The sequence below is a fragment of the Manis javanica genome, chromosome 10 (assembly GCF_040802235.1).
Source record: "Manis javanica isolate MJ-LG chromosome 10, MJ_LKY, whole genome shotgun sequence".
Taxonomy (NCBI): domain Eukaryota; kingdom Metazoa; phylum Chordata; class Mammalia; order Pholidota; family Manidae; genus Manis; species Manis javanica.
In genome coordinates, this window is record NC_133165.1 from 114,193,648 (window position 1) to 114,210,939 (window position 17,292).

General features: G+C 42.4%; 1 protein-coding gene across 1 annotated transcript in view; it reads right to left on the reverse strand.

The window, feature by feature from the left end:
• EFCAB6 (EF-hand calcium binding domain 6) overlaps positions 1-17,292 on the reverse strand; it is a 213,706-nt gene that overhangs the window by 180,171 nt on the left and 16,243 nt on the right. The window contains 2 exon segments of the mRNA XM_073213995.1: positions 1,682-1,774; positions 9,637-9,848. Coding sequence (XP_073070096.1) covers positions 1,682-1,774; positions 9,637-9,848 — 305 coding nt within the window.

Consider the following 17,292-nt stretch of genomic DNA (forward strand, 5'->3'; position numbering starts at 1 on the left):
TTTATCCTTACAAGCAGGTTCAGCTGTGCCGCCTTTGTATGTACTGGTCTTCTGCTCAGTTCCTCCACTTGCACAGACCCCTTAGGCTTTTTCTCCTGTTCCCTTAACTCCAACTAGGCAAGCAAGTCAAAGCACAGCCTCACCAGGAGTTGGCCGATACTCTCAGCACAAAGGTGCCTTTACAGACTGCTCCCTCTCTAGACCCCAACTTCCATTTCCTGTTTGGCCTCTGAGGACTGGTTCCTTTCGAGCTCACTAATGTATTAAAATGTATGTATATATTTTACCATTATTCAGCATCTTGATTTCCAGTGGAAATGTTGTTCATGGATGTAGCCTACCATATTAATAGAAAGAAAAGTCTCTATTCACTAAATACATTGTCTACAACAATAAAAGGAATTCACCTTCATGAGTAAATCATAAATCTTTCAAATTTGGTTTAAATATTTAGCCTTTTATGTTTAAGGAAATCACTTATAATCTTTTTCACTAAACATAAGACTGAGGTTTCACAATTTAAAAAAAAAGAATTGTTTAGTTTTAGAAAGAATATTCAGTTAGGTTACTGTCCATCCAACAAGCTTATCCCATAAGTGGGGATGGTTTTGGGTCAAGAGCATGAATGTGCAGTTTACAAAACAGTCATTCTTTTGAAGGAGCCTGGAATTATCTTAGTCCACCACTCACTGAGCACAGAGAAGCGCTGAGGCAGGGAGGGGATGCTATTTTGTCAGTCTTGTTGGAGCTGCTACACTAATTCTTTTTTTTTTTAATGGTGGTAAAAACACGTGACATCAAATGTAGCATCTTAACCATTTTTAAGAGTACAATTCAGTAACCTTAAGTATAGTCACATTGTTGTGCAACAGATCTCTAGAACTTTTCCATCTTATAAACAAAACAATACCCATTGAGCAACACCTGCTTCTCCCCTCACTGCTGCATTAATCCTTACACCTAAGCTGTATCCATGATGGATTCAATCATGCGATCTATAATACAAATTTGCTAATATTTCATGATCATATTTAACTCTTATTGTTAACACAATTTCTGAGAAAATGGGGCTTATTCATTTAGAGGCAGATAAATGAGTCAGATTTTTTTTACTAATATTTCCTAAATCATACGTTAAAATCAAAGAACTTTACAGCTGATAGACATTAAAGTTCACACTTTAACACTCATTTTGCAGATGAAGCAAATGAATTCTGCATTTATGTAATAGCTATGAAATATGAAGGAGCTTGTACAAAAATTTGTTTTTAATATTTCATTTCCAGTTACCAAAACATAACCACTTTCCCATGAAAGACATTAAAAATGTATAAAAAAGAACAAACTTTAAATTTGGCATCTTAATATTTTTGCTTCAAAATTAATTCAGTATTTCCCAATCTGAAAGAAAATGCACATGAAATATGTTAACCTGGCTTTAATTTGCTGTGTTTGCATTTTTAATACAGTACGAGTTCTCTTACTCTGAAACATATCCTATATAGATATTAGAATCTCCTCTAAATAAGTTTCTGTGAATTAACTCCATTAAATTCTATTCAGACAAACTCTACCAATATGCCTTCCATATATTGTTGACATCACTAGCTTTAATGACCATAGTATGTCCTATCTCTTATCATTTCAAATTTCATATTTTCATGTGAGCAAAAAATCACACTTACCTCTTTATGACATTTATATTTAAGTCAACACCACCAAACCTGGACAGGAATTCAAGGTACGGAATGGCACCAGAGCTGGTGACAGGGATCTACGTTCACACAAGCAAAATGACAGCCCATTAGTGAATTCAGATCCAAGCAGTGGACAGCACAGTAAGTTTCATGATGTGAGGCAGGGTGCTGCTGGCGGGACACCCATTCTAGCAAACACAGCTACTCACTGCAGGAGTCTGAGCTGACAAGATTCCTCAGCAAACCAAGTACAAACCGAATAAATGCCAGAATGTTCGTCTGTGCTGAACTAAAAGTCAACAAGTTGTCTATAAAATTATCTAAAATCTAGTATATCTAAAAAGTAGAATAAAATTATAAGCATATTCTAATATATATTTTTGTATATATATAAATATATGTAATATATTTATAACATATTTCTGCAGAGGCTGAGGCCACAGCACAATTTTATCCTCTGAGTATCATGTGAACTTTCTGTACATTCATATACTACTAAGGTGGAAAAAGCTATGTTTAAATTTAAAACTCTATAGAGGACATTATTGAGTCAAGTGGGTCAATATAGACTACAGATTAAATAAAAGTACTATCTCAATATTTAATTTACTGAAGTTGATAAGTATACTGTAATTATGTAAAAGAATTGCTCCTACTCTCAGGAAACATACACTGATACTATATTCATAATATAACTTTCTCTCAAATGGTTCAGAAAGAAATAGCATGTATACATTGTGTATATCATATATGTTGTTTGCATACACACTTAGATAATGTCAGATCATGAGAGAAGCAAATGAGGTTAAATGTTCACAAGTGGTGAATCTGGGTAAAGGGATAAGGGCATTATTTGCACCATATAGATACTATTTGTACTGTTCTTATTCTTATAAGTTTTCTGGAGGTTTAAAATTACTTCTAAATAAAGTCAAGTATTTTAAAAAGTGAAAATAATTATTTTCCCCAAAAAAGGATCATGAAACTAAAATTACAATAAATATATAATGAATAGAAATATATTTATTAAGCTTCATGCAAATATACAAAGTACAATTTCTCATACAGCTAAATGGCTCCCCCAAGTCTGCACACTCAGGTTTGGTATCTGTTCAGCCCTTGTAATTCCAAACTCAAAGCCCAGCATGGTCATCTCAGTCTTCCCTAAAGGACACACTTCTCTTTACTATTTAAAACTTGTGTAACTAGGAAATCAGAGCAGAGGGAGACTGGCTCACAGAGCGGGGTGAGGGTGCTTTACGAAGCCTTTCCCTGCAAAGGACACCCATGACTTCTATTTCTGATAGGGCATTTTTTAGTAGATATCATTTTGGGCAGCCACTTCAAAGTTCTCCTAATCTTACAGAAGAAGGGCCAGAATTGATTAAATGTGTAGTCCGAAGTCTGGATGCCCTCCTGGTTTTGGTGATGGTGAGTTAATGAGGGGGGAAGGAACTTACATTTACAAAGCTCATCCTCTGTATGTGGGCATAGACACTACTCTCAGTGTTTTACTTGAGTCAATGCATCTAGTCTGAAAAACAGCTTCTGAGGCATGGTCATTTCCTACATTTGACAGAGATGTGACCTCCCTGCATGGCAATGCCATTAATGCCAGACATGTCTGTGACTCCTGAGCCCAGTTCACTGCATTAGACTAACCACTCTGCCTGTAAGAAAAAAGAAAGCCCATCAATGTACTGAAGCTTTTGTCACATTTCATACTGCTATTTATAGTCCAACAAAAATTCTAACATGGCACATATATTTTTGTATCTAACCTCCGAAGTGAAGTCCCTTAAGCAGCCAAAGAATCTGTCTGACAGAGAGGCTCTGCTAAGAACTTGCCTTTTCAGTATTTGTGACTCTAGCAAAGCTACTGAGGAATCATAACCATCTGCAGACAGATCGCTGAAAGCAAAATCTCAGGCTGGGACTGGGGGGTGGGGGGGTGGGGGGGATAGTTTTTAAATCAATTTCCATCATGTTGATAGTATCTTCAGAGACTTCTCTGCCCCCAAACTGGCATAACAACTGGGGCCAGAAGAGAACTGTGTTTCCCTTCTCCGGAATCTAGTTACCAATTCAACTTTTTTAAAATTTTATATTAATATTCAGAAACTGAGGCACAAGGAATGAATGCCTCCTTATCATTCTTGCCCTGATGAATCATCAAAACACCCTGACATCCAAACATTCTTGACATGGTTCTTAAAATAAAATTAAAACTAAAGGAAATTCACTATGACTGAAAAACTCTTTTCTAGTTTTGAGGGTAAAAGTCCTTTGAAATATTTTACCAGTTTTATATCCTTCCAGTTAGAGTTACATTAAATATTGGAAAAGAAAGGCTGCATCACCACATGAATGGATCTGGAATAGTTGCCCACTGTCAACTCCAGGGACTGCGAGGAGAAGCCCTGCCCCTCCTGCCCAATGAACTTGGCCTCCGGAAAATGCACCATACTCCAGCCTCTTGGTTTACACATGAGTCACGGGAGCTCAAGGTTCTAGGAAAACATGCCCATTACTTAAGAGACTACCAGAAACTGTTTTTTTAAAGTCTGTGAAGTTCAACAGTTCTCAGGGATGTCTTTTAAAAACAGATGTAGCTTTTAAAAACAGATACACATTGCACACTTTCTGTACTTTTCCTCTTTCTGCATAGCTGATTAGCTTGGGAAGTTTGTCAAAAATTTTAAATTAACATTAGATCATGAATATGGGGAGATATTAGCAGGAAATAATACTTTAACCCTCCATTTGCTATGAAGTACCAGTTACAATCAAGCTTCTGAGGAAACTGATGCAATGTTTGCAAGAACAAATGTTCTTTAAAAGTAAGGGAACAATACCATGTAACACAGCAATTCCACTCCGAGGTAGGTGCCCAAGAGGAGTGAAAGTATATGGCCACACAAAACTTACACATGGATGTTCACAGCAGCATTGTTCACAAAAGCCAAAAACTGGGAACAACCCAAAGAGCCATCAACTGATGACAAACATAAGGTGGTATCTCCATATAATGGACTATGATTCAGCCATAAAGAGGAATGAAGGACTGATTCATATGACATGGATGAACCTTGAGAACTATCATGCTACATGAAAGAAGCCAGACGACAGAAAAAGGCTGTGTATTATATCATTCCATTTATATGATATGTCCAGAAGAGGAAAATCTAATGTGACAGAAAGTGAATTAATGTGACAGAAAGTGGCTAGAGGAACTAGATATGGGGAGCAACTACTGCTGAATACAGTTTCTTTTTGGGGTGATGAAAATGTTCTGGAATTAGTCGTGATGGTTGCACAACTCTGTGAATGTATTAAAAACCACTAACTCGTAAATATTTTAAGGGTGAATTTTATATCTTAAATAAAGCTATATTAAAAATGTAGATACATTAAGACTGGCATGTGAAGGAATTAATAGGCACTATTTGTGAAATTTTGCAAGTGAATAAATGGAAAATACTTTTCACTAAAAAAAAAGGAGAGAAAAGCTCTTCGTCTTTCTTTTCTGCTCCCTTCTTCCCTGGCCACTCAGTTCTAGAGTCATTAGATGTGGCAGAGAACAATGGTGTCCTCAGTGTGGGGGGCCTGGTGGTCCAGAACAGGACATGAGCCCAGAGGGGTGAAGAGGAGACCCACATAGAGGGGAGTGCTGGAGGTGGGGGATGAGTTATACCAGGAGATTCATCAAGTAAGTGAATATACTGAGAAAAACAGAAGCCGAGTTTCCCACTGTCTGAAAATGTAGTTACTAACATTCAAAGCAAGCAAAGGAGAAAGAACCTGAGGTGTTGGATTAGAACTGAGGTATGGCTGTGAACTCAGGGTTTCAATATACAGAGAAATTGGTATAGAAGTAAACGGGAGTGTAAATGCAAGTATATATGAGGGGGAATGGATCCCCTAGAGCTCTCCCACGGACAGGGCCTGGAGCAGTGACATCCAGGGGTGACGAGCAGACTTACTGGCCAGATCGGATTCTGAATATCTTTTCTATTAAGGGGAAGCCGAGTTCCTGGGAGAAATGGATAATTCCAGGACTGCAGTAAGTAAAGGGCAGATGAGTTTGGAATCTCTTATATCAGAAAGCCAGGAAGTGCTCAAAGAATGATGGAGACACGTCAAGAGGACCCAGAAACCAGCTTGAAGGGGTTCCTACCAGAAAAATTAGGGACAAATTAAAAATCAAAATAAATAGTGAAAGTAACAGATCATAATCCACTTAATAATAGGAAATCTCAAGTTCCCTGAAAATATACAAATAATAAAAGAATAAATTGAAAATTTGGTGAAGAATGGAATATTTACATAGCCCCAAAGCTTCTCCATAAAATGCTCACTAATTACAAAACGGATAGAGTACTTTACCAAGCCAGGAAAAGCCTCACAGACAGATCCTACCGTAAGTGGTCAAAGTGAGCAGCAGCGGTGATGGGAGAAACAGAAATCACACGCAACCTAATAAAATGCACTGAGAAGAGCACAGCATTTCTGTGATATTCCTAGCAAAGACGAAGTCTGAATCTGGTCATAAGGAAACACCAGACAGACTCAGAGTGGGGATGCTGCCATCTTCAAAGCGTAAGGTCACGAAGCCAAGGGAAGACTGAACAGGGAGATGATGGACAACCAGATGCACTGCGTGGTTCTGACCTGGATCCTACGGGACATGCCGGCGATGACTGGCCAAACCTGGCTGGATCTTGGGGCTGGGATGGTAGTGATGAGTCGATGTCAATGGCCTTATTTGGACAGTTGGATTGTGGTTATAAAGAACAGTGTCCTTGTTTAAAGGAAATTATACCCTGATATATTTGGCATGACGGAGTCAACTTACTCCCAAATGGTTTAGGAAAAAATTGTTCTCTGCACTGTACTTCTAACTTTTCTCTAACTTCCTGATTGCTTTTTAAAAAATGATGAAGCAGAAGAAGTTGCAGCAGAGAAAGGTCAAAACAGACCAAACTCCCACAGAAAACAACTATAAATTCTGGTCAAAAGTGAAAACATAACTATGCAAAGACACTGAAGAGTCAATGAAAGCAGGCAGATTTGGGAGGAAGTCAAAATTAGAAGAAGGGACAAGTCTGGAGGGAGCTTCCTGTCCTTAATGCCTTTGGGCCTAAGAGCAGGCCACGGTCAGGTCCCCACACAGAAGGCTTAACGCCCCCAGAGAAAATCCACTGTCTTTCCGTCCTGAAGAACCAGCATGAAGAACTCAGAGCGACCTCATCCACCAAAAATGTGAGGGGACTCTCAAACAGGACGGAGACGGGGGAGACCCACTTTCTATGTACAAGCTCTGTCCGAGTTTCCAGCTGACTCCTGAACCATTTATGTGCACATCGCACATCGGACACTAAGAGACCTACCTGAAGACCGAAGAGCTGAACTGAGGTATAAGTGACTATGCATTGTAGGTGAGACAAAGTTGCAAGCTAATTGCCTGCCAAAGCAGAAGGATGGACAGTCCCCAGAGGAATAAGACAAAATCCAGGATCTCTACAGCACAGCCCCCACAGTGCTCAGCACTACACTGCCTAAAAAACAGCTGTAGCCACATGAGGCTATTGAGCACTTAAAATGTGGTTAGGGCAACTGATGAACTAGATTTTTTACTTAATGTTGATTAATTAAAATTTTTAAATTAATTCAATTATTGGCAAACTCTTAAGTATGTTTGGAACAACTGGATAGGTGAATCTAGTATTTTAATTATAAGTTTTATGAAATCTAAATACAGATTAAATATTTCCAATGGAAATTTAGTGTCAGAATTGAGGTCGGCTGCAAGTGTAAAGTATACACCAGGATTTGAAGACTTAGTACACAAAAAAGAACGTAAAATATCTTATCGTAAATTTTTAACAGTGATTACACGTTGAAATGATAATATTTTGGGTATACTGGTTAAATAAAAATATTATTAAAATTAATTCCACCTATTTCTTTTTAATGTTTCTAATATGGCTATTAGAAAAATTTAAAGAATGTACTATATAACTATATTATTTTTGTATCACATTATATTTCTATTGGAGAGAACTGTTAGGGGTTTTATCCAAAATACTTAAATACAAAGAACTGGAGAAATGTGACCTTTCTCAAAGGAAAACAATACAGGCCAACCCTGAGATGCCCCAGATATAGAATTATCATTCAAAGACTTTAAAACAGCTATTTTAACTACATTTAATGAATTAAGAGAAATATGCTCATAACTGAAGAAAAAACCAGGAAATCTAAGCAGGTAAACAGACATTATAAAAAAGAACCAATGGAGATTCTAGAACTGAAAAATACAATGTCTAATATTAAAAGTTCACTGGATGGGCTTAACAGTAGGATGGAGATGCTAAGAAAGAGCCAGTTAACTTGAAGATAGATCAATAGATAGTATCTAATCTGAAAAACAGAAAGGAAAAAATATTTTTTAAAATGAACAGAAGATTAATGATACCAAAATAAAAGAAAAAAAATGAACAGAGCCTCAGGAGCCTGTGGGACAAAGCCAAAATATCTGAGAGAGGAGAGGATGAGTAGAAAAATAATGAAGAAATAACGGCTGAAAACTCCAGATTCAGCAAAAGAAAAAATTAAAGGGGAGAGAACACATTGGAACTGTGTCGTGGTCTGCTCAAGAAGAAAGGGCGCTGCCAACGGTAAAGAAAATAAATCAGAAGAAGGGAGAAGGGCCAGTCCCTGCGGTTATAAGACTAGAAATGTCTCCAATCCATTGCGCTGCTGTGTTCCTAGCACGCAACTCCCCTGTAGTAAAAGTAAGCAAATAGGTTGGGTTAGGATAGTAACAAATTCTAGGAGGGAAGAGACTTTTAGATACAATGAAGTGGATGACACCAGATTTGGATTAAGAACTAATACAGAGTAAAAAGACATATTTGTGTGTGTGTGTGTGTGTGTGTGTGTGTGTTATCGGGCTATCGAGTAGGAACTGCACTACTGACACTCCCACCCAGCTTTTCCACTCTTGTTTTACTATATCGATCTCCATGGATTTATTTTACGAGAGTTCAACTCCTCCTATATTGTATATTCCCTTTTTTAAGGGCCCTGAGGGCACAGACCACGCCAAATTTTCACCAGGGTGGGGAGGAGGAGGACCCAAGGGCCCGCAGTCCACCACATTCGCCCCAAGGAACTGCACGGCCCCCTGCTGCAGACCCCTTACTGGCTCCCTGCAGCTCCCAAGACTAAGGTCCTACTCCTAGATTGTACTTGTCAGGACTGGCCTCTAGGCCCACACCCGGACACATACCCTCTCACTTCAGGGATGAATGACTCTCCCCAGCTCCCTGAATTACACACGCCATGCTGATGCCACATGGAAGCTTTCACAGAGGCTGTTCCCTCTCCTATCACATACTTCCCCACTTCTGGCTAATGCCCACTCCTCAGCCAAAACTCAACTAAACACCCCTTCTCCCAAAAGCCTTCCTGGAGACCACCCTCATCTCTGGATCATTCTCCCGACTCTGAATCCCACACTCTCAACGCCTGCAGTGATCTCTCCCTGGACTGGGATCCCCCAAAGGGCAGGCTGCTGTCTATGGCTCTGCAGTGGGCCCTGCATTTCATAGGTGTGCAAAACTATTTGCTGCAAAACAAATGCTGAAATACTCAACTCCAAAATCTAACTTGACTAATACTTTTTATATGGAAAGCCTTAAAAAAAAAAGAAAGAAAATGGCTGAGACAGTGCTGCAAGCAAAACCTGACCCAAGTGCATAGTGGCCATCCCAACTCTGCTGAAATGTACTGAGGTGAATTGTGAAAAGTAAACAGAACTTTAAGTGCTCATTCAAGACACAGAGGGGGGCGGGTCAGAACAGGTTGCATGCTCCTGTGACCCACTTCACCTTTTCCATCAGTGGGGTATTCCAAGCTGTTATATGCACCGTACCTGAGCCAGTACATCTTGAAACTGTTCTCTCATGAGAGGCGGCAGGAACGTTGTGACAATTCTTCTCGGTTCACTCTGTGACACCGTCAGGCTGTGACTGGTATCAAGCAGCTGAAAGACTCTTTTCAGCTCATCTCCTTTTTCTGTAATTTTTTGAAATAAAATGCATTTGACATCCAGGAAGGACAGTATTGGATTTGCAACAGCTGTAGCTATAAAAGAGAGAGTTATTTATTAAACATGCTTTAAGCTAAGACACTAAAAGCCATTTCACTGTGAACTCCTGAAACAGTATTTCTTCTGCTATACCTGGGTTTGCACCTCTAACTATTACCTGACCTGCCATGGCAAGTCTACAGTCATTTCTTCATCTCTGAAATCTGGTCAGTCTAAAATAACAGTATTAACATTAGAAAGAAAAAATAAGGCAAAGATGATCTTCCTTATAAAGAATCTGCATCATTACTAGTGAAAAAGATGGATATTTGAATAAAGTTAGTGAGAATTAATATCACTTAAACAAATATTTAAAATATCATATTCACTTTTCATCCCCTTGCCAGTTTTTGAGAAATGTGATTCTCAAATCTACATCATTTCCCTGGCAAAGACAAGGCAGAGGTGAGAATCAGCTGGACACCAAGGCAGGAAGGCCTGGAGCGCTCTCAGCCCCCAGGGCTCGTGCCTCCCGGGAGACGCAGCAGCATCCCTGCGGAGGGCTCCCACCCAGCGCACCTGCATCGCCCCAAGAGAGCCGACACACCGCAGGCCTCCCTGGCCTCCATCTAGAACAAAAACAGCTACAGAAACACCGAAACACAGTCCTACAAATCACCTCATGGCACCAATCAGTATCATAAAATGGATTATTGCATTCTGATATTTTATAACCGACCAGGGAATGAGGGGACTAAGAAGAATGGTAGTTTGGTAAATCTATTTATCTACAAAGTTGGTGGCCATAGCTTATGTAGTAGCTCTGCTTACACAGTAAATTCTGAGTGTCCTTAACATTGCCTCATCTTTGATGAACTTTACTCACAGGAGGGAGTGAGGGAAGGATGACTTTGGCTGCTTCCCACCAATTGAGAATTGCTTATCAAGCTATTGAATCTCTCCCATGCGAGGACAGTGTGGATTTAGTCTTGGGGTGACCTGGGCCAGATGATAAATTCAAAGGACAGGATAGGATGTCACAGCTCCAACGTGAGTCACCCCGGAGGTGCTAGGGGATTCCCGCAACCCTGCAGGATGACTGAGCTGTCTTCTGTTTGAGGTGGTGCAGCAGAAAACGTGAGTGCCCCCACAGTCTGTGGAGCCCTGCCACATGTCCTAACTGAGACATATGGCAGGTTAGCAGGTCCTGAGGCCCCTTATTCCTCCCCAAGGCGGCCCTGGTCGTCACCGAGGCTCAGGGGTCCATGCTGGGTGCTGGGGATGCCCACAGCCTGCATGATGGAGAAGCCTCCATAACCAGGACACATGGAGACCCAGAAAAGAGGGTGGCTGGTTCGGCATGACAGGATGAAGTTCTCAGGAGAAGCTGCTGAGAGGGAAGAGGTGACACTTCCCCTGGAACTCGGTGCTCCCAAGAGTGAGGGGCGGGCCGTGGAGGTGCTGGGGTGGACAGCTGGCTGGGCCAAGGAGGACGGGACATGCAGAGGGGGCGTCGGCCAGAAGGTGAGCCTGCAGAACCAGCACGAGCCAGCTGATGGCGGCCCTGTCCTCTGGCCTTGGGCTGTGGCCGTGGGATGCCGCCGTGGGGTGGTGGAATTGGTCACGTACCCAATTTTCATTCATAAACCTCTCTCTGGAATCACGCAGAGGAGGGACAAGAAGGGGAAGCGTGACGGGCTGGGGACACACTGGGTAATCACAGCTGCCCGGGCAAGTACTAGTGCAGGTCTATGCTGATGCGATGGTCATGGAGTGAACACAGGGCTGAATAAAAGACATGTTAAAATAGACTAGTAGAGTCTACAGAACCTTCTGATTTGATAGGCAAGGTGTGCTGGGTGAGCTGAATGGGCCTGTAACTACGGCAGAATTGACAATATGTGATTTCCAGATGACATCACAAAAGGCATTACAGCTTCTGCCTAGTCCTTCTAAGACGCTCACACCCATCAGCAGGCTGTGAGGAAGCCACGTGGAGAGGCCCCATGCAGGTGTTCTGGCCGACAGCCCCAGATGGGGTTCCAGTCACCAGCCGCCACTGACTGCTGGCACCTGAGGGAGCCACCACCCTTCACAGGCTTCCAGCGCCCGACATCGCCGCTCCCTGCCTTTGCCGCTCCCCTGCTGAACTGCATGGGGCAGAGACAAGCTGCCCCTGGGACCTGCCCAAATTGCTGATCTGTGGGCAAATTAATATTATTGCTAAATTTCAAGACTCTGGGGAAGTGTGCACATGGCAATAGATAACTAAAACAGAAGAAAAGTTTGTGGGAGAGTAATCGGTTCCATCTGGGGTATCTAAGTGGGAATGTCCATTTGAAGATTGACTACATAAATCTGGAGATCAGACAGGGTGGGGCTGGAGACGCAGTGTGGGAAATGGCCTTGCGGAAGCCATGGGCAAAGCACACCAAGCAGGAAAAGAAGGGAGTCTATGGAACACTGACTTATAAGGAAGTGGAATTCATTCAAAAAATATTTACTGATCACCTATTTCAGCCACTGCTTGGGGCACTGAGAACCATGCAGTAAACAAAACAGGTAAGATCTGCTCTGGGACATTTAGGACCTGGAGGGGAGCAGACAGATGAGGAACAGCCAAGTAAGTGATGATGTAAGGCAGACAGTGGCAAGTGTCGCAAAGACGGTTAGATGGAGCGAGGGGGAGAGCAGCGGGGAGCCATCGGGCAGGCAGTCCTCTAGGAAGTGTGATGAACTGAGCAGGATGGATGAAATGAGCCAGGCAGCCAAGACGCTGGAGTAAGAATGTCCTAACCAGGGAAAATAGCAACAGGCAAAGAGCGCCTGAGCAGGAAGGAGGTGGGAGTGCTCGGGAGAGCAAAGGCCAGTGTGTGCAGAGCGCACCTGTGCCAGGCGAGGCAGAGGGCAGCACCTGCTGAGATCGGGGTGGGTGACACTGCGGGGCCTGCACCAGGGCTGGGTTTTCCCCAACTGCAATGGGAAGGTCTGGGATAGTCCAGACCAAGGGAAGGCTCTTCCGTAACATATGTTGGTTTCTGGCTGCAAGGCTGAGAGTAAATCACAGGGGAGCAAGAAACGAGGAAAAGAGCAGAGAGGAGGCAATTCTTAGAGTCTAAAAAGAGGTGATTGTGACTTGGACCAGGTGGTAGCCCTGGATATGGAAAAAATAATAGACAAATTAGAGATGTAATCAAGATACAGAGCAGACAAGGTGTTGCTGATAGATGGACTCAGCATGGGATAGGAAGAAAAAAAGAAGTCGTGGATAATTCCCAGGTGTTGGACGTGAGGTGCCTCTTACTGAGAGGGAGGACACTGGGAGTCAAGGGCTCTGTTTGCCGGCTCATGTTTGAAATGCCAATTAGATGAAGTCCAAGCAGAAAGTTCAGGGAAGTAACTGGAGATATGATCGGGAGTTTAGCCAGAATGAGCTACCGTTTTGGTTACAGATGGGACCTAGGGGCCTGGAAGCAGAAGCTCACCTTGGATGAGTGGACAGGGAGTAGAGAATTGGGCACAGAGCCCTGAGGGAGAAGAAAGGACTTAAATCTCCCGTGAGACTTCCAAGCATGTCCAAATGCGCAGGGGTCGCTCGATGCTTCCCTGTCCATTTCTGACTGTGGCCTGGAATCCCAGGAGCGGCTGATTCACACGGAGGAACTGCACAGTTCAACACCAGTTACTGAACCATTTCCCCCCAGTCTACCCAGTCTGGAATTCCTCTTCCTGCTCCCAGTGTCATCGAGGGACCCCTCTTCTTAATTTACGTCTCCATCTTGAAATCTCTTTTTCAGATTTTTCATGTATATTTTTAGTGGCTTTCCAAGAAGCCCTATCTTTGCAATCAATAATTCTAATTTAAAAGTATCAGAAAATATTGATTTGAAACCATTTTTAATTGCTTGAGGGAATACTTTTTTAATTTCACATGCCTAACGCAACTTCTGAGATGTAAAATGAAAGTCAAACTTGAAGAACCTGCTAGTGGGTGTACAGACTGACATAATCTTTCTGGAGGGCAATGTGACAACATTTTCTACATCCGTTTAGGACACAGAAAGTCACAACAGACTGTAACTCTCAGTCTAACAAAGAGAACAAGTAGGATAAAGCTTAGAATTACATGGTGTTTAAACCCAGCAGAGAACTGAGGACGCAAAGAAACTAAATTCCAGAAAGGACAAGCCACTTCCACTCCTCAGGGACAAAGGCCAGCGACTCCTTTCATCCTTGCAAAGCAATGGGAAGAGAAGCAAATTCATTCAAGACAGGGGTAAGGAAAGAACCACCCGTGGTTTAGTGGCCACGTGTGCACTGGTGCGATGGATTCGCACCCCAGGGACGTTAGTCACAGAGCAGATCTGCAACTGTCCCCTTGGGCCTTCATGTGGGTATGTCAGTAGCACACCAAATCTGGGGCGAGGCCCAGAGCTGCATAATGTGCCCCGAGGCTCACATGGGCTTCAGCCAGGGTCAGGCTGAGCACGGGTGGAGGAATGGAAGCAAGGGCCCCTGAAGCATATGGGCCTCACTGATTGTGCCTCAGTGGCCCACTGCAGAATGGAGGCAGGGCAGCAGGGCGAGACACCTCCCAAGGTTCAGAAAGCGAGGGTCTGGGCTGGAGGACTACGAGAGCTCCCCAGAGATGCTCCAAAACTGGCATCTGGACCAGGAAGCAGAGAGCCCCGGAATTTCCCAGTGCTTAGAGCTCAAAACCTGTTTAAAGGAAGCACTTGAAACAAGTGGTAACTTAAATCTAACTGAAAGTGCAACCAGCTCCAGACACAGCTCAGCTCAGAGATTAGGCTGAGACACACATCTCACAGGAGCCTGACAGAAAAAGGGGCATTCCTTTTTCTGGTGGTAAATATTAGTTACTTCTGTCTCTACTTTTCTTACACAGAGGTCTGGCATTAAATCTTTTAAAAACTGTAAGACAAGTGAAATAAGAAAAGGTGCCTAGTCAAGAGCAAAAACAGTCATCAGAAGACCCACAGAAAGAACAGATGCAGAAATGGTCAGGTTTTTAAACTAAGAATAATAAATGTGTTAAAGAGATTAAAGGAAAAATTGACAATCTGCTGAACATATGGAGAATTTCAGCAGAGAAATGGAAAGTATTTTTTTAAGTACATGAAAAGGCTAGAAATTAGAAATTAAAAATACCCTTATCAGAAGTTAAAAAAAAAACATTTGATTTGCTTAATAGCAAACTGTATATAGTAGAAGAAAGGACTGGTGAATATAAAGTCAGGCCCATAGAAACGATTCAAATTGAAACATAAAGCAAAACACATTTTTAAAGGAAATGAGATATCAGGTATCTGTGGCTCACAGATTCACCCCATGAATTGTGCTTATTTAATATATGAGTTATATAAGTACACACACACACACACACACACACACACACACACACACACACACACACATATATATATATATATATATATATATATATATATATGGGCATCCATGGAATAGAGAGGCCGGCTGAACACTTAATGGTGACCACCTTTGAAGAGGAATAAGGTGCTAGGAGACATTACTCATGTATATATTATTTTTTTAGTTTGAAAAAGGAAAAATGATTCAACACATCAGAAAATACTTCAGTAAAAATAAAAAGCAAATGACCAATGAAAAAAGACCCTGACGGCCCATAAGGCAGAAAAGGGGTTAATGTCTTTACTACAAACAGAGCTCATGCGATTCCTTAAAAGACCGACCCACTGGAGATAAATGGGCAAAGGACAGAACTGGCAGCTCACAAAAGAAAAAGACATGAACCTGAAAGACTTGAGAATCACAGTTAACCTCGCTGGAGACATGCAAATTAAAATCACAATATGAAAATGTTTTTCATATCAAATGGACAAAATGTAGAAGATAATGCTCTGTGCTGGGATGCTTAGAAATGAGCACGTGTAACTATCACCCGTGGGGATGCACAGGTACAAACTTCCTATGGGGTGATTTGGTAGCGCTCCCTAGAGCCTTGAGTGTGGGTGCCAAGAATCCCACTCCATTCGTCTTCCTTGTACTATCAGAAAGTGAGTTAAATAGACTAAGATGTGTCTAAAATACACGGTAGACATGGAGCTGTCAAACTGGAATGGACTTATGATTAATGATAAATCTGGGGGTTGGAAATTACTAGTTAACCCCCACCGCCCATTCTCCCCTCTTCCCTGAGAAGCATCCTGAGATCTGGGTACACATACAGCCACCCACAGAGGTCTATCTCCCGGGTTCCCTAGTGGATGTACCCAACCATGGGATTAAAGTCTCACCAATTGGATTTAAGTACAAGTGCCAAGGATGACTTCTGCCTCGGGTGCCTTTTCCCACTTACAAGGCAAAATCCAGCTCATCCTCTCATCGTGTCGCCTCAGGCGCTTTGGCTCCTTGGGTCACGTGCTCCCGGTGTCTTCTCAGTATGTGCTTCTGTTACGGCATTTGTCTCACTCCCCCGAAACTCTGTATCTGCCTCTCCACCAGGGCAGGCCCCCTGTTGGACCCACCTCTTTATCCTCAGTACTTAAGACAGTACTTCTCATATCCTGAGGCTCAGAAAATGTTTGTGAATGAAGGACAGAAGAAAGAAAGAAAGGAACAACTGAATGAGCAAAGTAAAGGACGTATGCTTTGGGGAAATTATAGGGTCAAATTTTATTGCATGAAAACTGAGTGATCCAAATGAGTTGAAAACTTATGTCTATCCCAAACCTGCACACAAATGTTTATAGCAGATTTTTTCATAATCACCGAGATGTAGAACAACCAAGGTGTCTGTCAAAGTGAATAGATAACTTGCGGTACGTCCATACAGAGAATATCATTCAGAGATGAGAAGAAAGAAGCCGGCACACCATGAAAAGACAAGGAGTCACCGTGCACACGGCGGGGTAGAGGAAGCCGTCGGAAAGGCTGCGCGCTGTGCGATTCCAGCTGTGCGCCCCTCCGGAAGGGGCAGAGCTATGAATGTAGGAGAGAGATGAGGGGTTACCTGGGAATAGGGGGAGGCAGAAAAAGCAGAGCACAGGGGATTTTTAGGGCAGTGACACTATTCTGTGTGATGCTGTCATAGTGGACACAGGTTATGATATGCTTATCAAGACCCAGAGAATATGCAACGCAAAGAGCGAGCTCTAACATAACTGCAGACTTTTAGTTAATGATGGTATTATCAATAACGGCTCCCCAATTGTAACAAATGTACCTCGTAAATGCAAGGTGTTAATAATGGGGGATACTGGGGGTGGGGAGCAAAGAGGTATATGGGAACTCTCTGTACTTTAGCTCAATTTTTCTGTACACCTAGAACTACGAAAAGAAGGTGTATTCTTACAGACTGCAAGAAGGGACAAGTGGTTACCAAAGGGCAGGGGTTGGGGAGGGTGAGTGGGGAAGGAGAGAGAAGGGGATTAAGGGGCACTATAATTAGCAATCACAATACAGGTAGGTCACAGGGAAGGCAGTGTAACACAGAGAAGA